Here is a 23586-nt window from a genome sequence, read left to right on the forward strand (position 1 = left end):
AGATATTTTTTATGTATTCGTCTCCTTCATGTTTTAAGACCTTGTTGTTTGATCAACGTTTACTTAAGTTATTGGTCTATAGGTAAAGGATTTTATGTTTTGCACTGGAGTTTGGTTTTATATGTTGCTGTTCTTTTAAATTATTGGTTATATTTATGTTTATATATATGCAATAAAATTCAAATTTCAAAGTTGAAATACAAAACTGATTGATATTTAGGTACTTTGCCTTTTTATGATAATCAATTTAGATTTCAAAGTCCATGTTACCTGTAAATTAATTTGGCCTATCCAAATTAAAACATAAAACAAAATCAAAGCTGAATACCAAGGTTGGTCCAATGTCATTGATGCAATAAATAGTTAAAACGGGACGTAAAACGACAAATGTTTACGCTTAGTATTAAAAACAGTATCAAATAATATAATTTACTTTGTTCAGATTTTTAAATCCAAGATAAAGATAAGTATTCACTCTAAATACGGTACAATACTTTACAGCGTCCAAAAATAAAATCTATCATCGAAGCAAGCCTCTTTTATTGAAAGTTGTTGCATATAAAATTTAATAAAATATGTATTCGTGGAGAACACAATTTAGTTAATTTATCAATAGTGAATAATCATTAAAAGGTGTATAATTTATAACAAAAAATCCGAAACAATATTCATAGTCAATACGTATTCAAATAATGTTATTCAAGATATTTTTGTTTTGATTTGGAAAACGCAAAATACTCCCTCTGTTTAACTCACAATGTACACATTACAGGTATCTTTGACTTCTCTAAGTATGTCAAACATCAACGTAACATATTAAGCCTGTAACACGATATCCGAACTATTTTACAACCTTCTCATTCTTTATACGATAACCTCTGTCCTACAGGTTGAATAAAGTCCATGGTCGATAAATGCATATTTATATTTCTGATAACATTTGAAAGCATATTGAGGGCACGCCTTGAATTAGCTGTTTAGTATCCTCAAGAAAGACCATTGCTCAGTCTGGTTTGGAAAATGTTTGCCTCAATTATGTATGACCTTCCTTTTAGCTAGAGTATTAGTGATTTTCAAATTGAAATGTTAGAAATAATAAACTTTGAATAAAGATATGTTAACGTTAAAGTTATCAGTGTAAGAACTTGATACGTCAAAATATATGTATGTGTTTTTATAAAACACTGTGGCATTTGGTTTTGTTGCTATATACAGTCCTACGGTTTATAAAATATGAAGTGTTTCTTAGGTCGGTTAAGGCAAGGCTTTCATTTTATTTTTTCAGCGCACTTCTACTACACCGAATGGTACGGTTTCAAATGATAGGGTCTGTTTGTTAAGCATACGGCTCGTTACTTTTATATTTAGGTTAGTTTCTTACAATATATGAAATAGACAGTTGTGCTTTGATGGAATTATTTACTTATAATGGGTATAAGAATGTAGAATCAACAAATGGGGCTTGATATCTTTTTCAGAATAATTAAAGATGAATCCTTTCATCTTCTAAAATTAAAAGTGTTTCATACTATGACTAAATAATTTTATAACATCATTGATTATCTGTACATGTAATGCTAGGTTCCAACTTTCTTGCGCTCCATTACGAACACAACGATTGACAAATCGTTACTAATGGTAGAAATTCTCTATAAATCGAGGTTTAGGTACAAGTGCGAGTCGATACGTCTGTATCCGATCTGTTGAGCCTTAATACGGTATGGCCACATTATATATATTTAACGTGACGCGATTTGTCACGATTTCATTTTCCGGTAAGGTACGAGAAAAACGTTCCGATAAAATTATCCAAATGAAATTTGCGATTGGAGCTCGATCTAATCCGAACATTACGACATAATGTCGCGATTTGGTTCACATTTAAGATAATAAGCGGATGTAAATACTCTCGTGTATGTTGCTATACGAATTCTTTTGCTCAGTTGTGAAAAGATATGATAATGATGACGATTCTTTTTCACAATCGAGATGAAAGATAATCACCATTTGAGTTCGCAGCGTGAAGTTTGCCTTCACCAATAAAGATTTAGATTAACACGACTCACGTAATGACAAGATTGAACGAACAAATGCTTTTAATGGCGAAAAATATACAAATTACAAATTTGACTTCATAATAATATAATGCCATAATGGGTATGTGAAATAAAATTGAATGCACTGAAACTGGTAAATATTAAATTTTTGCTGTCTGGGTGTATGCTCGATCATGTTTTCCAACTAATGGCAGCAGTGAGGTTACATGTTATTTACATATATTTGAAGTTACCTCGTATTTTGTGCTCTAAAAAGACAAAAACTGCATATTTTTATGAATAGACTGTCAGTAGCTACTTAAGCTGAGGCATTGCTCACAGCTGAGACACACTAAAAAAAGAAGTTCTATATTCTCTGCATGGGCAATAATTTTTATTTGGAATATATGACTACGTACGAAACTGAATCTTAAGCGATTACAAAACTTATTATGATACCTTGGTGCTGGCATAAATGTCTGGCTCAGTGTTCTGGAATACAAAATGATGTTTAAAGAATAAAAAGTTCTACTGAGGTAGATCGATAAAGAGTTTTAAAAAGAACTCTAGAAATCTAATAATTAGGATTAATTTATATGATTATCTTATTTTAATATACAAAAAATGGGAATAAGGATATGCATTAAACGAAGCTCTTTGGAGTCTGAAACATACAAAACGCTGATGATAACGCTATGACCTTAAACACAAAGTAAGCAGTCTGAGGTGAATAAAAGCACTATGTCCTATTTAAAACCACATTAGAGGACATCCTTTATTAATTAACACAAATCTATAATCATGTTTACGTGTTTTAAGTTATTTAAATGTTTAACCTTTAATCGACATCTCCGATAGGGCTTTGATCTATTTATTCCAGCCGAAGTTCTAAAAATAATCTATACAAAATACACGTTGTAAAATGTCGTGTTAAATCATAAAAAGGAATATGAATCAAACTGATATTTTATTAAAAATTGCAAAGGATGCGTTTTCAATCTCATATATTAAGTGAGTTAGATGGTCGAGACTATCAAACACTATCTTAATCTCATTTGGAAGAAAAGATCTTTATAAAGATATTGGAGAACATTCAAACTTTATTCAAAACATTTGATATTTTTCTTTACAAAATAACAGTTTATGGAAAAAAAGCCATATCTCAAACTCTAAGAAATATCCTAAGGATAATTTTTTGGCAATCCAGCTACCTTAAACAAAAGTTTTAATAAACCAAACAAAGTACATTTCAACAATAAAGAAGAATGACACAAAACAAAACAATACTGCTCAGGCATATTCAAATTGTGTGATACAAAGAAGAAAACAACTATTAGGTAAAGGGATGTTGACAAAGACATTCTTTGTATGAATATATTTTGTTTTAAAAGTTAAGTGAAAAATCTTGGCTCCCAAAAATATATCTTCATTTTAAATAAAAGGTTACCGACAATTTTTTATATTTGTATACAAAATTTTTATTATATCTTACTAAGTAAACGTAGATTTATTTCAATATATTTACATTCAATGTATATTTCCCATATGTTTGCATTGGGAATCTGAGACGTTCAAGTTCCTGTGAATACACTTTGCCTATTCATGCGCCGTAAGCACAAATATAACCGTCATCATGCGTTTTGAGTATATTTATAATTATAAGATTAAATAAAAGGTTCAAACTTACAGAATCAATTTGATAAATACAGAATCAATTTGATATGTCCTTATGAAAAATAATCATTAAATCTTATCCACTCGTTAATAAAAAGATTTTTCTCTACAAAGTTTTTGGCACTAGATTATTAGTCGCGGAAGGGAACTAAATAAAAAGTAAACTTGGCTGTTCCATCTATGTTTAATATCCCTGACTAAGAGCGCATATAAAGGCTCTAAAGCGAGGATACACAAATACTTCATACAAAAAAAAATCAATATGAAATTAATACTATAATTATCCTCCTTTATCTGCTCTCTCTCTCTCTCTCTCTCTCTCTCTCTCTCTCTCTCTCTCTCTCTCTCTCTCTCTCTCTAAAGCTCTTTACCAAGTCTTCTTCAGTTTTTTAAATAAAATTCAAAAACATTCCTTTGTTTCTCGGTAGTAAATTTATTGCATTGATTTAAATTTAAAAGGCATTTGTTACTCAAGTTGACATATCGACGATCTGTTTATTTAAACTCAGACAACTAACGCTCTTCAATTAGTTTAAACATTTAGTTAAAATTGTACAAATCAAAAGAGGTAGAAGTCCAGTTAACAAGAAGTTCTATTCAAGATTGTGCTATTTTACTAAACCTTTAAATCGACATAAAGAAAATAAAAGAAGTCTACATAATATGGCCGATGATGGATGTTGCTACAAATATCCACTACACATTTTTCTCTCGTGGCATATAACATAAATTTGAATGCTGAATGCGCCCCTTTGAAGTTTAATATTTTGGGGGTGGGTACTGGTTAGGGGGATAGACGGGATCGCCCCCTCCAAACATGGACTGAGATGGTTGGGCGTATCCTGGACCGTATCCAGGTCCATATCCTGGGGGAGGGGGTGCTCCATAGCCATAACCTGCAGGCGGGGCTGTAAGGAAAACGAAAAAGCAGTTTTAATTATCGTAACAAAATTTTAGTACAGTTTCAGACCACAGTGTGTATTATTATTATTTGTTGGCGCTATAGATTAAAAAAAGTAATGTAAACTTGTAAGTGATTTGATAATGGTAAAAATAAATTGAGATGTGTGAGAATAAGAGCACATAAATCTTAAACAACGGAATATAAAATGATTTAATTTTTTTTTAAAAATACATGATAACATACGAGGATGCTGAATTGTGTTGACACAATTGACATTGGTCACTGTTGCCCCGCCTCCATGCATCGTAACGATGCGGTTCCTCTGGCTATTTTTAGCGGCACAGATACACACGACGACTACAGCCACTACGATAAGGAACACTATTCCCCCAACGAACGCACCAACGTATGTACCCACACTGAAAAAAGAGCGCTGTTGTAGTCACAATTGTATATGTCAGAAAAATAAGATAAATGCCAAGCGTTTACATGATTCACATGTATTTTAAAGAAATATGAGTTGCAGTTTTCTTGTTTGATTTTTTTTTATTTTGAATTTGTAATTTTCTATTAAAATGACAAATATAATAAAGGTTTATAAACTTCTGTAAGCAATGTTTTTGTGGGAACTGGTTCTGATTGATGCAAAATACAAAAATTGTCATCCTGTACCAAATTGGTCCGTTATATATTCATAAGTAGAGAAAACTTTTACTGATAAAATTTAATAAAAGTTATCCTTAAGGTTCATGTTATATGTAGAATCACATGATATAAAAATTTTGCAACTAAATAAAATATTTGAGTAGTTAGCGCAAAATTAACAATAACAATGGTTTATAAATTCACGTTTGCCATGTTTTGTGGAACAGGCCGTGATTGAATTATTATCCCATAAAAGGACTTTGGTTTGCTTTATACTCCTAAGTAGAAAACACTTTTACTGGTACATTTGAAAAAATTCATAATCATAAAGATTCAAATTGTAGCATCATATGATATCCCGTTTTGCAGCTTAAAAATTAACAACACATAATTGATATAAGGTCCATAAGAACCGTTAAATGTGAATACAATTACCAACCTGCTGTCGTCGTAATTGTCGCTGTAATAGTAGTAATAGTAGTAATAATAGCAGTAGTAGTTGTAGTAGTAGGAATTGTAATAACAGCCAGCAGACGTCAGACCAGGAAGACCTGCAATAAGTGCACTTTATTCAATGATTCAAAATTCTATTAATGTCTACTTGCCTTTCCAAGCTCATTTAACTGAAAAACATAACCTCGTTTAAGAATAAAAACATTAATTTATCGCAATCAGCAATAATGATAGTGAAGAAAATACTTTATTTGAAAACATATTTACAAAAGTGATAAAATTATGATAACACAACTTTAAGAGACAGATAAAATCAAACTTTTACGTGAGAGAAACAATGAATTGAAAAAACGTCACTAGAGACAGTTATGACACGATTGACAAATATTATACATTTTTGTTTGAACATATTCTATTGCATAAAATTATACAAATGGTTCGAACACAACTTCTTACAACCTACGAGGTTTGTACCATGTAGAACAATTTACAACTCACTGTGTAATAGTTTCGAATTTAATTGAAAGTGTATCGAAATGCATAGTATCAAAATTTTTAAATACGTGTATTCATAACCAATTCTATTTGATTTGATTTCTAGGCAGTGAAACTCTGAAATTAGAATATACCACATTCTCTGTTAACTCATTTAACAGCCAGGAACTACACATAATGATTTGTGATTGATGTTCAGAAATATACATGTACATGTATATATTGTGTTAGATTGTTTCATGATTATTTTTATGACTAATGAACTAGGTAGTGAATCACAGTGACTGTAAATAGTACATAAATCAATTTATTGGTGGACAATACTGCTAGATATGAAGAGACAAAAGTACACGATTTTGAAACATAATATCATATTTTAGAACATATCATTATGTTCAATTACCAGGACATGAACTTAAAATTGCTATAAAAAACAACGTAGCACGAAGAAAATTAAAATCAATTTTCGATTTGATTGAAAACATTTGCTTATATACCTTTAGTAAATCAGTGCACTGATCAATCAATCACAAAACCGCTATAGAAATCATTATAGTCCTTTTTCAAACACACATTGCACCTAGCTCCTGTCAAGAACTTGAATTTTAAACAGGGTTAACTTTAAAATTGGCCCTGGTATGCCTGTATTGGACAAGGTGAGACAGCATCCGGCAGCAAGGACTGTCTCGTCCCTCAGGGCTGATTTTTTTGTCTCCGCTCGTTGTCATAAGTCTGTATCGCTCTTGAATTCAAAACCTGAAATTCCCCATTACCTGTGTTTTTTTTAAAAGACAAATTTGTGATGTAACGATTGAATAAAACAAAATATTATATGGCACATCAACAAATTCAATTAATGCTAAAAAATTTAAAATAAAAAAAATAATTAAAAATAAGTATATCTAAATAAGGGGAGGTCATCCAAGCAACAGTTGTGAACAGTTTAGAATATAAGCTCGCTTTAATCATTATCAAGGAAATTTACAAATTAATTGCACAATTCTTTGTAAAACTTAATTTTAATCAATCATCGTAGTAAATAAATCATAAATATGCTCTTCATATACTCAACTTATAAAAATATCGAGGTACAACATACCTTGATATGTTTAAACCTATTTTTGAATTATCTTTATTTGATCGTTTTGGATTGTAGCCTTCTATTATTTAAAATGTATATCTTCTGTAACTTGTGTTTCTTTTGTGATAAATACCCTAATCCTAACCCTGTACAAGGTTTTTGGACATAAGCATCAATTATGTTCAGACCTTATGCACAGTAAATTACAAGGCCAAAGGTCATTAACATTGACGTCATGAGGATTTTTAAAATCAATTTTCACCGCTGTCAAAAATATTAAAACTTTATATATTTTAAACCAACAGCAAAATGTTCAATATTTTGTTATATTTAGTAGAATGAAGTCACGACATTCCAAGCATTATCGTTTCATTGAATTATACAATAACTAAGTTCAACACCTTTCAATGTGCAAATTTTCGTGTTAAAAGATCTACTGTATAAATAGCAACACAACTAGTCTGTAAAATCTTAAATGGACATGATCACGATTTTGGCCAAATATTTTTTTTTATTTTTATTGTCTACAACTTTTTAGTAATGCATCTCTGGTCATCAACCAAAATTAAGTGTCAATCTTGCAATTGTAAGCAAGATACAGTGTTCATAATTCTTTGTTATGTAAACATTGTAAACACAGAATTAGGGGGAAATCTTTACCGAAATAGTAAAATGATAGGTTTGATGTTTATGAGGCAATACAAATTATAAGATGGGCTTTAAAAAAAAATCCCGAAAAATGATAACAAAAACAAAATATTATATTTTCTGAAAAATTAATTTTTACGAAATCTTTGCTTAGCTGTTAAAAAGAAAATATTTAGCGGAAAACTGAACCCACAGATACCAAAACAACGGTGTGATATTCTCCGAAGGCTGTAATATGTATCGTAGGATAACATCTTAAATGCATTCGAGTCTGATAAAGAAATGAACATAACATTCAAAGTATTCTCCGCGGTTTATGAAGTGAATCACTGTACGTCGAAAAAGGAAAACCTCTGAGGCACCCACTGATGGCTGAGTCAAGGATTTGTCGGTACTTGTAACGACTACCTGATAAATTTGTAAAAAAAAAAAAAAAAAAAAAGAAAGAAAAAAAAAAGTTTTAGTTTTGGAAAAAATGAAAAAGCTAGTCGCATGGGACTAGATATGAGCTCTCTTGGGCTTTTTTTAGAATACGTCTTAATAATACTGACCTGTAACGTGTTTACCTTTCGGCACCGGAGTTAGTACGGCTTTATAAAAAGTCAGGAGTGTACAGGAAAAACCCTTCCTTGTGCCTTTTTTTTTTTAGCAAGTACAGACATTCTATGGTTTAAGTAACCATATTAAGATTCCAATTTCTCTTACTAGCAAACTTACTGGTTCGAAATTATGAACGTCAACAGTAACAATATTTGCAAATTTTGTTTGATTGAATTTGGAAAATATTTTAGCAATTGCTAGCGGTTTATACTCGCAACCGGTTTTCGTAATTTGTCATTGTATGCTGTAGCCATCTTTTACATTTTCAAAATGCGTATCAAAAAAAAGAATTGCATGTACTAATTTCTGACATCACTTAATTAATTTCCTGACTTTTGGGATTTTTGGATTGTCTGTTAGAGTAAGAGGTCCACCATTTTTCGCTTCATCTTAGACAGACTCCGTGCCAGTCAGACATTTCTTTATCCACCTACGAACTGTCTCATAAAACATCATATCAGATTCAAAAACTCTCTCAAATTCAGTAAATTGTGCATTAAAATTGTGCATAAGCGGTTGACAAAGTTTTGTGCGAACTTTTACATCATTTCCAATTATTTTGTTCAAAATTCTTAACCTGCTATCAAAACTATTTTTACCACATTGATGAATGACTGGCTCTTTTCAAATGACTTTGAATTTAACACTCTGAGGAGTTGAAGGCTCTTGTTTTTATCGTATGAAAGTTATGGAAAAGAGCCATTTAAGGGTATAATCAATTACTACATCGTATAAAGCGTTATTGCACTTTGCTACAATACATATTACATAATGGTCAGATAAAAAAAAAATCTCCTTCGAAAGCAAGAAGAAAAATATATCCATGGTTTATGTGAACTAGTTATAACCTTTACATCTATCAATATTTGTACGTTTTATTTTATAAGAGTCCTTTTAAAATTTTCTTCTTGCATGGGTTTCCACAAAATTCCAAGATAGTTCTGTGTATGAATAAATACTAGTAGTCTCCAAATTTGGAGTAGGAGGTAATATGAATAAATGGTTTTATTTTGGAATACACAAAGTTTTAATAACAGTGGTTCCAGAAAGAGTTCTTTTCTACTGTTCAGTTAGTGCAACCTTATAGAAATCTATAGACAAATATTATTTTCAACAATTTATGAAAATAAAACATAAAAAGTAAAACCTATTAAGAAAAAATAAACATCCTCAAATTAATTTCCATTTTGTTGGTGTTACCTTAAATAAAAAGTTAATGTCATCGATGGTTTATGAGGATATAAAGATATATAAAGCAAATGTTGCAGAGAAAATACATAAACCGCATTAACCATTTAAGTAAGAACAATTATTAAATTCAATATGAACAGTGTATAAACAGCAATTTGCAAGGAATTCCCACAATTAACGCTTAATTATTTAGAAAGCGTAGCAATTTCATATAGCCCCCAGCACTTTTTGATATAATTGGGATATAATGGTAAGATATGTAAATTTTCAATTTATTTGATCAAGTGTATGCCCTTGCACTATTGCATTTTATCTGGCCTATTTCACTTTTGGCGTCATTTGCGTGAAATTCACATGCAACATTGACTTAGATCATGATTTTAATTTTTATTCATAAAAGTATTAAAAGCTGCGAATTTCACAAAAATAATGTCAGAATGTTGCTTTTGGTCACACCAGTTATCATTACCAAATTGTTGAAATTGGAAAATTTATTCATCTTTTGCATTTTTCAGGGCGGGGGTTGTTGAGTTTGTAATTTACCACACATATATGTTTCATAATGGTTTATGTTATTTTGCTGGTAAATAAATAAGAAATACTTTTAATATATGATCAGGCTTACTTGCAATTATAAAAATTAATAATATTTTGGTAATGAATAAAGAAAGCAAGAAAAATTAATATTTTTCTTTTCTGTGACAAACTGTTCAACAAGACTACTGTTGTGTTTTCTGATTTTCAGTATTATTCAGTCATGATGTGGAATTGATGGAAATTGACCATTCTTCTTGCACAGTACATTTTCTTTTCTTCTGTCTTTTTTATATTAAGTGGCAGTGCAGCTGATAAGAAAACCAATACCTGAAGTGATAAATATTTATCAATTTCAAATTTAATTTCAATAGGTTTCAATGAAAAATATTATGATAGGTTATATTATATAGTAATATGATTTTATTAAAAAAACAACCAAATATACATGAAGTTAGTGAGTTTATAGAGTACCTACTTTTTATCACCACCCCTAAAAGTGTCTCCAGTGGACCATTTACTGTTTAAATAACCCTGAAAATGAATGATATGTCATAATTACATGTAGCAAACTATTGTGCTAAACATAACATGAAAATGGAAAATTACTTAATTACTATGCATACTAATAGCAGTTTCAATTTCATGAATACCACAAAAGGCATAATCAGATGTTTATTCGTTTAAAATGTATGGAAATTCTGTTAGAACAACACTTTTATTTTGTCTATATACACATGTAATCTTCATAAAATAAGATTAAATAAAATTACACATTTCGATTTTCATAAACAACGATACTGTCTCGTCTATATTCAATCCAGATCCTCACAGTAATCTTTGTAGTGCTAGCACATACATTGTTTACATTTTCTTTGAACACGGGGGAAATGCGAGGTAATATTATAGCGACATAAGAGACCTGTAAAAAGCTACAATGAGCTTCAATATTCTTTATGATCAAAATTAGCGAAACGTAGAACAATTACTTTATCTGATCGAGTCACCAAATTGGTGTTTAAACACAATATTACATGAGAAACAAATGTAAACAAGTGAACAAAATCGAAGCCGAGGAATTTCGTTTCGTTTCTGTTTCATCCCACTGTAATAAATAATATAAAACTGTACAGTCTCTAGGGAAAGTACATATAAATCCTACCTTGTTCAGTTGAATCCTATACCGATGTGGTTGTAAATGAGTTGGTTATAAATTCCCAGATATATCACTGAAGTCCACATGTTTATTCTGATCACAGCTGCAAGCTGTAAAAGATAGTTGATGTTTTTATTTCATTACACCTTTCTGGAAACAATCTAACGCACTATTTAATCATATTCATTTTGGTAGATGTTCATTATTTACCGAAATTTCCATATCTCCTAAAATCCCATGAATAAGGGACGGGGCTTATGCAATTTTTTTCTAAATTACACGTGGTAGAATTCTGAGACCTTCCTTAACATAGCTGACCATTTAATCAATTGCCAACAAAAAAATGAAATGAGCAATACTATCATTGGCGCCGTTAGACATTAGCTCAAAGAGCTAAACCACGAAGGGCCAATATCGGCCTATTTTTTCATGGAAAATGAAAAAAAGCGGAGAGGAAAAATAGTGATGAAAATAAAACTTATAGGTATTGAGCGTAAAAAATGTACCTCAAAAAATTCCGCTATTCGCTGAAAAATATCAATTTTATAGCATTTATTCCAAATTTTCGAGATGGCCACACCCGATGAACAAAATTAAATATATGTCATTTAGAAGAGAATACAAAACTGCAAAAATATTGCATACTTTTTTTGTTCAAGAGGTATGGCCACATCTAAAATCCAATTTTACTATCAGCTTCACACTTATCGGAACAGTAGAATCACGGGGAATACCCCTCAAATATATTTTATATAATGTCTCTATATTGCTTATCTGATTACAGAAATGTTTTGAAATGCAAAAATATGATTTTTTTTTTTTTTTTTTTTGGGGGGGGGGTTATTAATTTTTCTTTCGTTGGTTTTAACTGAAAACGAAAAACACTCGTTTTAATACTACGCGTATACAGTTAATATTGCAGGTATAACGTGTTAGCTCGCCTATGACCGTTGATTTTGTAGTAAAAGGCCAAAGTCAACGTATCAATTCGATGATTCTTGAAATGAAAAGGTAATTTGATAATGTGTAAACTCTTAAAGTATCCCTTTGTACTATGATTACTGCACAAATCCATTATTATATAACACTCATCACCGTGTCGCCATGGTCACTGTTTACAAAAGGGGCGATAACTCGAACAACGTGTATTGATTTGTCGAAAAGAAATGCATAAATTAACATTCAAATTCGTATAACGGCATGCCTACGAAAAATATTTAAATTCGTTCCATTTATTGGAATTCCTAAGTGTGTTCAATTCCATGGAGATGTAGGTTTTATTTTAGTGTTTCATTTTCTGCTGTTTATGTTTTAATTTAAAGGTTGATAACTTGGAACAAAAGATAAGTCTTAATTAATATTGTTATAGATAAAAATATTGATTATGACTATCATGGATTTTTTCCCATCGCATTGAGTAAGTAGAGATAATTTTTCATGGAAATAATTTAATTCAATTATTTGCACATTCTCCAATCATTCAGGTCGTTTACCGTTTACCGCGGTACCGCCATGCATAGAAGATCCCCCGTCATGCATCACACAGTGCCGCCATGCGTCCCGCTATGCATCTTATTATATAGTAACAATCTTTTTTCCGTTTATTTTACATCTTAACAGTGTTTAGTAGATATAAAGTTGTCGTTTCTCCACTCAAACTTCATAAATCGCTTGCACCCGCAGAGAGCGTTGCCAACTTCGACATCGATCTCAGGGGGCCAATGTGGTAAATGGTTAACATGGTTAACATGGTGAAAAGACAATTGATATATATTAAATCTGAGTTTATTAATCGGTAATAAATGCATAAATAGAGGCGTGATTACTTTTTGTTTCAATATAACGTGCCCTCTTCGACATTTCCGCCATTATCGAATGTTGTGGATTTTCCAAGATCTAAGAACAGCACAACGTTCACTCGATGGTGTTAGCTTGGTTTCGATATGCTTGAACTGTTTATTTGTCGCAAGGAAATTTGAAACTTGAGAATAAAGGAAATACACGGAAGCGTTGTCACATGAACAGAAACATCGTATTATATACTATTCCTCTAAAAATGATTGTGCACGCTCATGTATGTAAAGGGAAGATGACTGGTTTCAAGATATCACAGAAACTTTTATATAAACCCACCGTTTTAAACAAGAAATATACACTGTCCAGAACAAGTTGAATCGAGTTTGCTGTAAATGTATTGACTTGTTCTGCCCATTTCTTCTTCACCCCCTCCCTTAAAAAACTATCTAAATAATATGTAGGAAAAAGAATAGGACAGATGGTTTTGAACTGTCTTTTGAATCTATATTTCTTGTGAAGGCTAGCCTCTTGAAAAAATTGATTTTGAAAAAAAAATGTTCTAAGTTTTGCCAGAACACATCCCCCCCCAACCCCCCGAAAAATTGTAGATAAATATAATTATGAATTTAAATGATAATTTTTGACGTAGATTTCATACAATTGCATGAATTATAGTTGCATGAATTATAGTACATATCATGTAGTACATTTCAGCAAATTGTTGTATTATTTAAACGTGCAGCGATTTTGCCAGCTTGGGCGCTTTTAAACCGCATCGCATACTAACTCTGACAAACTTCCCCCATGCATTAAAAATCTTCTAGGGAAAACACTGTCATTTAAATTGTAAAATTAATCAAAATTAATATTCAAACTTATTTAAAGTTACTTCTAATGACTGCTGACAACAGACAACAACGAAACACTTCAGAATCCAACACCCCCCCCCCCCCAAAAAAAAAAAACAAACAAACAAAAAAACAAAACAAAGACAAAAAACAAATAGAGCTTGATTGACTGGTTCAGCTAAATCGGGTGTTATGGAATATCCAAGTGATATGTTTGCTGATTGTTCACTACAAAATAATTTCAGTTATTGAAGGAAAATACATGTACGAGCTATGGGGATGCTTGTCATATGCTATTAACAACAAACACGTAAAATCAAAACTTAGTTAAGAATTAAATGTCAATAGAAGTCATTTCTTCAAACTGTATATAAAACTTTGATTGATATTGTGTATTTGAATCTTTTTAACGGTATGAAAAGTATGAAAGACTTCCTACTCAAATTCTATTTGTTCTTACTGTCCATGTAAATGCTTAAAGCTGACATGAATTCATAAATACGTATTATTTCCCTTTTGATCTCCACCTACCGCCATATTAGTTGTCGATTTCTATTGTTCTGCTTATCGCTACACTGCACACCCCCTATATAAGGCCAAAAGCATTATCCATGCTTCACCGCATTAAGGAATTTCGTACACCCGAATACGTTACCTTGGACGAAAAGACATGGAGAAACGCGTTTTGAAGAAAAATAATAAACGGCGAAAAAGGCCAGACAGAAATCCAGCTAGGCACAGATTCTTAGAAAAATCGTTGATAATTGTAGACCGTTTTCCTGTGTATATTATAACATAGCACATGCGCAAACCACACACTGTGGCAGATCGAGCAATGTCAATTATCGCATGGATTTTAGAAACGGTGCGTTTTTGTTGGAACGATGGAAACGATGTTACGTTGTTACTTTCTTCGATTTACTATCATTTAGCTACTGTGTTGGATGTACATGAAGTACCGCCGGGGTTTTCAAGAAGATGCAGACGCTACGCCCTCTGTATGAAGGACACACGTGTTCGATGTGCATGCGAAGTAATGCAACACTGTCTGTGCAAAATAATACGGATACCTTGGAAATCCTTTCAAAGAATAAAAATGTTTTATATTTCATTGTTGTTTTCTATAATCTTTATTACAACATTTTACTACAATGTGTAGTTCATGCATTTAGAATTCCGTGCAACCTGAATGCCTTGATCGGAAAGCAACCGACCGTAACTTTCTCAACCGGTATATATACCCCAGTGGCAGTAGAGGAGCGATCAAAACTAATATGGCAACCAAATGCTTTTATGAATTCATGTCAGCTTTAAAGAGGCACCGCATGAAAAAAACCCGTTTTACACGATACACGCTTTACTCATGTTGTGTACACGCTTTGCCTGAAACTCACGTAAAACTTTTCTTGCATCCCCCCTCCCCCCAATCGCTAGAAAAAAGGCTCCGTGCATTATCTGATGTACATTGTTCTTATCAGCTTTTGGAGTAAGGTTTAAATTGATTTGAACGTTTAAACACTTATTTACTGACTTAAAAATAAAATAAGATGACGTATTACTATAATCATCTTTACTTTAAGCAAAATAACAAAATTCTCTATCAATTTAAAAATTTTGAAGCTCAAATAATCCATGAAATGTATATGAATGGAAATGTTTTACTCTGGTGTTTGGGTTAAAGAACTTAACATTGTAATTGTGCACTGATTTTAAATAATTTTAGTAGTTTGAATTTATTCATGAAAAGCTAATGTCATTGTATTTAATATGACGTCATAAAGCGTTTGTAAACCAACGTTAAACACATGCTCTTGCCATGCGTCCTACACCATTGATAGGGACCAAACCAAGCCAATGCTTATATTTTTGTGAAGTACATTGTTCTGAGATTGTTCCCTGGTAATATTGTTAAGAGTCAAAATCAGCAAGCATCAAGCATTACATGGAAAGTGAAAAAAATATTTTTTCAAAAGCTGTTGGTATATTATTGATTTTAATCTACTTTATACGAAAATTTTAATAAATGAAGGTTTTTGCCAAATTAAGGGACTGGTATCCAAGGAAAGTTGCTTCCTTAGTTACGGATGCACAACACCTTAGAGATTGAACAATGATTTTAGTCAAGTTTGAAGGTTAATGCTTCCTTAACATTATAATATATGGTATTTTGGTCATTGTGGTTATTTTTTAGATTGTCTTTTCCAAATTTAGAAGAAAAAAAACCTTCAAGTTTTTAAGTGTAATTGTTGCCATGGCAACGGGAAGTGAACATGCATTCAAGCTTTAATCATTTTTCGTAAAATTGCATATCTTTATTACTTTATATATCAAATCTACAACCACTGCTGGAAAAATTAATACTGTTTTGCCATTTGTGACCATCTGTATTACAAATATTTAGAATAAAAATCTTAGGCAACTTAACTCCAAATTTTTTTTTCCAGGTTCAAATATATATCGATTTTGCATTTTTGGCTCTTTGAAGGGTAAGGCTAGAAATTAATTATGATTAGAATTGAAATACCCGGTAACTCTGTTTATATCTTGCCTATTAAACAAAAAAAAACTATTCTCAAGTTAAATATGCATATCCAAGAAATATTCATATATAATGATTATCTTTTATATAGTTAATTATTAGAGGCATTCCACTGTGAGTTTTAAAGTTAGAAGACATGGATACAGGGAGAAATATACAGCAGAATATAATTTTCATCAACAGGTCTTAAACTCCTTATTGTGTTTACCGATATATCAATAATTTATTTTAGGCCACCATTATAATCTGAATAAAAAACAATTTTTAAAAGGGGAAGGGGGGGTCAAAATTTGTCCTCAGTTTTCTTTAATATGACCTTTTTGCACTTAAAATACAGGGTTAATTCTTCAACATTTTTACATTTCATTTAGGTATTCTGAATACTGTGAAAAATAGGATAAAATATTGTTTTGAATTATGAAGTTCTTCGATTATTAAGAATGTAATAATGCCTGTGCAATGAGTCTTAATCTATTTGTTTAATTTTATTAACTGTATGTAATAGATACTCATTGTCTATGTCAACAGGCCTGTTCAAGCAGTTCTCAAACTTAGACTTGAATTTCTGGAGAACTTACCACAGTAACTAAATAATTGAAGTTACTTGGATTCTCTTCCTATTCCAGTGATTAATGTAAAATAAACACAAATAGAGAGATATTTGGCATTAAATTAAATCTTTGCAATTGATTTTATATTGATCTATGACTTATAATAATCTACATGTTATCATAGTTTACAATAGCTGATTAATATGAATAAATAACTCTATAAAAGAACATGGTGTAATAAATCATTAGACATTCGTTTATCAACATTGACATATTTAAAATGATCATTAAGTCAAAAAAGTCAAAAATATAACACAACAACACAGCATTAAAATTTAAAATGTACATTATTATGCTCTACTAAATTTTAGTATAATGCAATTATGAGCATTTCATGAGCAAACTTTCTATTATATACAAGTACCTGGTATTAATTGCTTTTATTATAAAGGTTTATGTACAAGGCAAAATCTGCTTTAAAAATTATAAGGGTCATAATCTTGCGTGAAGATTATAAAAACAAACAACATTTAATTTCCTCAATATGTTGAATAAAAAGGTGTATAATATCATTCAGGATGCTGTCATATGCAAAACATATCTTTTCTGAATCAAGACAAGTACTTCTACTTCTGTCTAACATTGTATTTGCATATAATAATGAAGTGAACTATAGAAAGAACTGAAGTTATTGAAGTATTAATTTCAGGCACATATTTTCAAAACAAAAAGTTTATGTACCATTCCGAAATGTCCTTATCTACACAATTCAGTTTTCATAAGGTTAACTGACAAGATTAAATTCATGGTGATGGTATATATGAGCATTAAAGTATTATGCAGCCATCATAAGTTCTTGAAAATCATGTTCAATGCCTTCAGCCTGAAGATCATCTTCATTATACAAACTATTGTCAGCTCTTCTTTTCTGCAGAACAAGACGGCTAAAGAAGCTGCCTATCTGGAAAGGCGTAAGGAATTCTGCCGAAGAAAATCGCCTTTTGCCATCATCATTACTTATATGTCGCATCTGTTTGGCTATTTCTTCTGAATCACATTTTCGGCCTGTTTTTTCACCAAATTCAAATTTTTCAACCAAATACTTCTTCTGATCCGATGTGAATCTTTTTATTTCTCGTCTTGACTTGAGGGCCCATCCTTGTTTCAGCTGATCTATTTGATTTGTTGAAGACACATTTTCTATACAAGGTGTTTTCACATTAATTTTTTCCATCTGTTTGGAATACTCAATCTTTGATCTGTCTGACAATATCTGCGAATGGACTGGTGTAGTGTGATAACCTGCATCTAAATATCTTTGTAAATTGCCATATTTCTGGAAGGTTCTGGTACACTCAGGGCATGGAAACAACCTTGACATAGGTTCAACTTCTAAGACTTCTTCAGTTGGAATCATATTGACATCATCAGGAAGTGAAACGCTATGGTTTTCTGGAGGTAATGTAAATTCTGGAGTAACAGTGTTGACAAACAGATCATGAGTTGGCTGCCGAGTCGATCTAACAAACATGTCAAGAACTGGTAGTTCTGCCACTTCACTGACTGTATCAGTGGCAGGAATAAGACAGCCATTCCCTACACCATATTGCCTCCAAACTCTAAAATTCCCTCCCTCCTCAAAACTGAAGTTGTTTAATGTAGTAATCTTCGGGATTTTCAGGACCCTCCCTGCCGTCTTTTCATTAATTTTCTGTGGAGATAGTGCCACTACCACTGTAACATTCTTCATGCTTGATTTGTGTAAAGCATCTTTGAATTCTATGGCCGTGCAAACATCATTTCCTTCGTTTACAAAGCGTCTGATAAATGACTTAGCATGTGACGCTTTTCTATCACAAATGGACTTCCCGCCTTGGGGGTCAGCAAAATCCATGCGACTGCATCTGATTTTTGTGGAAAGAAATGGCATTGCAGATATGGATGCAGTACCATGGAAACAGCCAGCGTTATCAGATCTTACATATGCTTCTTTCAGTGATGGGTTCATTTCTTGGAAATTCATTAGGCTGTTCTTAAGGATTGCATTAGAAGTGTGGGCATCCTGTGTTGCAGCGTCAAAAATGTGAATAATGGTGTGAGTGTTGACTTTCATGGCTTTTCCATTTCTGAAGGTTCCAACGGTAATATGCCAGCCCAACCCCCTTTTTCCAAACCAATTTGACTGCGACTCCCTGCATTGCATGGGGATGAACTTCATAGCCCAATCTCTTTCCAATAAAATTTCATGATCTTTTAAGTTTTCCAGAATATCTTTACGAGCATCATTCTGATTTACAGTCCGAAGTACATGCTTTTTCCATTCCTGAACTGCTCGAACCCCCTGAAAATATTTGAAAAAATTTGAATGGCATGAAGGCACATTCACTCTCAAATGTTAACATTTACAAATACCTTTCCTTACATGAAGAACAAAAAATGATAAATTATGTGTGAAATTTAAATGGATCAGAGGTCCTTTCATGAAGTAACATGATTATTGTTAAAGCTGATAATTTGATTGATACAATCTGCAAACCATAATGCCACACGGTGTTGATTATGAGACCAACTAGGTTCATATGCTTGTAAATATTTTCACATTGCTTTTTAGGAATTAACAAAATTGTTGCATTTCTGTTTTATTTAACATATATTTTTAGAGTAAACCGGACCTAGGCAGAATTGTAAAAACCGAGCTGCTTGAAATGTTTGTATACATACCTCACTCACTATGTACTTGGTATCATCCTTTTGGTTTTCATTTTCATATTCGATTTGCTCTGATGTTTCTACAAGACTTATTAAAACTCAATGAAGTTCTGCACACTGCCTGCAGGAATTTGAGTGGAAATGGTTGCATGTGGAAGAATAATCCTCTGATCCATCTGACAGAGCATACCTGCAACAGTGGTCTGCCACTTCAGAGTCTTTCATAACATGCATCTAAAAATAAGACATTGAAATTAAGATTCTGTTGTCAGCTAGAAACTGTTTAAAAATAACACCATTAAAAGTGCGACATTATAAGATCATAATTAAGGACGGAAATTTATGTTGCATGTATTATTTCAGCATGAACAGTAGATGTTGTTTTGCCTCGGACAAGAATGTCTTGGCGTCATTGAATGAATCACGTCAAATGATTGCTTTATGAATTTCTTTACACAGCGAGCGTCAAAATTTATACGTCAACATGGCAGACGTAACATTATTTGAGCCGATTTTTTACACAAGCGTTCAACCATACCTTTAATTTTAAGCCCAAAAATATTTTAAGTGACCCCCCCCCTTTGCCTGTGATGTAATATTACAATATTCTACAATGGCATCAAGGTTTGCATAGATGACTGATGAGGAAGGTATTAAAAAAATAGAGAATAAAGCTATTAATTTAATTGTTATATATTATCTTTTGTTTGATTACATATCAAACTTTAGGCCTTTGACAAAACAACAAACTTTTTAGGTTTGTCACTGACTGTTTACAGGACTGTACCGACCCCACAAATTTTTGCAAACTACAGTAACAGACCTAATAAGTAATAATATTCCAAAAAGCTTTTTACCTTGTACTCTAGTTTAAGGTACTGCTTTGAAGTTGAGAGAACTCTGCAAATGTTATCTAGCCAACATTTTCCTTTCCCCAATCTACAAAACAATTCCGCAGCTTTCTGCAATGTCTCAATTGCTTTGGAGCCATCTGCAGCATAGTTGTCCAGTCCTTTCATAGATCTGCGAACAGTTGGTCCCACAGAATGAAGAATACGCATGTATGAACTATAACTGGCTTTATCTTGGAAAATGGTTTCATCACAGTAACTTAAATACTGATCAATAACATGAGATCTAATACTGTTTAGGATGATTTTTGGCACAGTGATAACATCTCCAGTTGATAGTTTCAGGTTGGATTCCCCATAGGGCAAATCTGTCATTATTGCTGGGTTGGTAATAAAGTCTAAGAAATGACTAATCTGGGCATTTGTTATTCCCTCACGTGTTCTTCCTTCATTAGGTACCTGCTGTCCTTGTCCAACACTTGATGCATGTTTTCTTGCAGCACCATACTTATAATGTGATAAATTAGGAATCAGATTCTTCATCTTGCAGTATGAAACTTTGTTGGCTACTATAGAAAGGATTTGTCTTTGTGTGCCCCAGTCAACACTTGACATATAACTTGCTGCAACATCCTATAAAAACTGTGGTTCAAAGTTGTCATCATTTTTTTTGACAGCCTCAAGAACATGCTCTTGTTGTCCAGGTGCCAACACACTCAAAACTTCAGCTAAGATTTTTTTGGTTTTCAGAATGTAGTCTCTTTTAGTTCTTTCTGAACAAGCATTCCAATCAGATGATAAGGTCTTCTTTACAGGACTAGCCCGACATATGGAAAGAAAATTGTCCAATGCCTTTCTTTTTAAATTGCACGAATCTGATTCCTGACTTCCTGATGGTAACCAAATACTTCCAGAGTCACTGGTCTGTGATAATGTGAACTCAGAGATCTGAAATCATTATCAATAGAAATTATGAGATGCATGTGTAATTTTGGTGTTCATATATATTTAATTTCATAGGCGTCAGAACAGGGAGGATATATATATATATATATATATATATATATATATATATATATATATATATATATATATATATATATATATATATATATATATATTTATATATATATATATATATATATTTTTTTTTTTTTTTTTTTTTTTGCCTCCATTGATACCAGTATATAATAAAAACTCTTCATTTCCTATTCAGCTTGTTTGCATTTCTTACATGACTAAATCTCTCGACATGTATTATTGGAATAATGAAGGAGCGGGACTTGCAGGTGGTAAGATTAAAGATGGTTCTGCTTCATGCTTCAGTGCATAAACAGAACCCCAAGAGCTGACCCCAATTAAGCATACCCATAGCAAATCCCTTGCAGGACCTGAGCGGACCCAGAGCAACTCAAATTTCAAAGAAGCAGAGCCCAACAAGATCCTGCACAGACACAAAGTGAACAGCTTACAGTGTCTGCTCTGGTGTAGGTTGTGTCCAGTTCATTTACTTAATATTAAAGCCAGGCAGGCTTTGGGCTTCCAAGATTTGATCTCACAGTCAACCATGTTTTAAAATTTCCTGGTGAACATCTTTAACATTGCTATTTATTTCTCAGATGTGCATTACAAATATTACAAGGAGCTAGGTTCTACCTTTGGAGTTAAACACACAATATTAATTGTCATTCATTACTTCAGGAGAGATAATTTTAATAGATGATGGCATGCATTATCATAGTTTAATTTCCTTACCTCATCTTATTCTGTTTCTTTCTGAGATTCACCTCCAAAATGCTGATTTTCATTCTATAAATAGTATATAAATAGACTATACTACATTGAGTTTTGAGGTACATATTAGTGTAAATATTGCAAGTTTTGGTAAATTTGACATAGTAGTTCTAAAGCATAATTTTTCCCATGTCAAGGATTTCTGATCCATTCTGCTCTACATAAACCATTGACCAAACAAACAAAACATATGTCAGTTAATGATTGCATGCACCATCTACTGAGCGTATTCATTTTTTTTTACTTTTCTGACCTAGCTCTTGTTCTGATCAATCAGAAAATGTGTAATAAACTGAAACACTACAGTAATTTGGCTTTTACCATGAACAAGTATTTATAGAGATCAAATTTGTGGAAAAAATGGGCTCCCTCTGACTATAATCTGATGGCAGTAAGTCAATTACTTGCTAGTCTGTCTCAAGTTGAAAATGGTTCAGCACTGATCAATGCATGCACATTTAACATCATTCTTGAAACGACAAATCTTATTGAATCATGCAAACTTTCATGACACCAACTGATGCGAGGTTTCTAACCCTGTCAAATTCTGCCTATTCGGTCACGGGTTTATGTAGAGCAAAGCAGATCAAAAACTCTTGACTTGCAATTGGTAAGTTGTTTCTAGAGAAAAGGCCAAATATATACAAAAAGTGTACAAGACAGATGAATGGACAGAAGGTCAGATGGGCAAAGCCTACTTGAACCTTTAGTTCAGGTGAGCTAAAAATTAACCTAAGGTAACTTTTTAAATTTTTGAATATCATATCATTTTAATACCTACTTTATATGTGTTAAAGTGAGTGTTATGTTAATGAATAGCAGTAATAGCTTTTTTCTAAGAGAGCTATTTCATGTTGTATATTCAATAATGTAATGAGTGCACAGACAAATGCACAGAGAAGTGGATTTAAAATCAACTTCATAAGATTCATGCAGTTATACATATTGGTCCTATATAAAATATAACATTTCATGCATGCAAACTTTAATTAAATATTCATCAATTAAATATTAAGTTCATGTGAGCTAAATGATGTAGACAGGAGGTAAACAGAGTTTACACTGCTTTGCTGCAACTAT

The 23586-nt window shown here is 32.1% G+C and overlaps 2 protein-coding genes and 1 long non-coding RNA gene across 6 annotated transcripts in view; all 3 read right to left on the bottom strand.

Moving 5' to 3' along the window:
- Window positions 1-4010: 4010 nt before the first annotated feature.
- Window positions 4011-23586, bottom strand: part of LOC105325837 (uncharacterized) — a 77368-nt gene continuing 57792 nt past the window's right edge. For 2 of the 4 annotated variants that reach the window (XM_066080993.1, XM_066080992.1), the window contains exons 2-4: window positions 5699-5810; window positions 4858-5033; window positions 4011-4618 (exon numbers count right to left, since the gene is read on the bottom strand). In XM_066080993.1, coding sequence (XP_065937065.1) covers window positions 4470-4618; window positions 4858-5033; window positions 5699-5810 — 437 coding nt within the window. In that variant the 3' untranslated portion in view covers window positions 4011-4469. Of the gene's footprint in view, window positions 4619-4857; window positions 5034-5698; window positions 5811-6704; window positions 6729-23586 lie in introns of those variants that run through there. The other 2 variants (XR_010712687.1, XM_066080994.1) reach the window with 2 other exon arrangements.
- On the bottom strand, window positions 9736-11536 carry LOC136274378 (uncharacterized). The gene is made up of 3 exons (XR_010712685.1): window positions 11424-11536; window positions 10740-10795; window positions 9736-10591 (listed from the first exon to the last, which is right to left on the bottom strand). It is a non-coding gene; the product is annotated as an uncharacterized lncRNA (long non-coding RNA).
- LOC105330034 (uncharacterized) lies at window positions 17352-22538 on the bottom strand. The gene is made up of 4 exons (XM_034464479.2): window positions 22468-22538; window positions 20719-21660; window positions 19874-20095; window positions 17352-19493 (listed from the first exon to the last, which is right to left on the bottom strand). Exon 4 carries the CDS (start codon window positions 19368-19370, stop codon window positions 17988-17990), a length of 1383 nt encoding a protein of 460 aa, XP_034320370.2. The 5' UTR covers window positions 19371-19493; window positions 19874-20095; window positions 20719-21660; window positions 22468-22538; the 3' UTR covers window positions 17352-17987.

This window comes from Magallana gigas, chromosome 4 (genome assembly GCF_963853765.1).
Source record: "Magallana gigas chromosome 4, xbMagGiga1.1, whole genome shotgun sequence".
Classification (NCBI taxonomy): domain Eukaryota; kingdom Metazoa; phylum Mollusca; class Bivalvia; order Ostreida; family Ostreidae; genus Magallana; species Magallana gigas.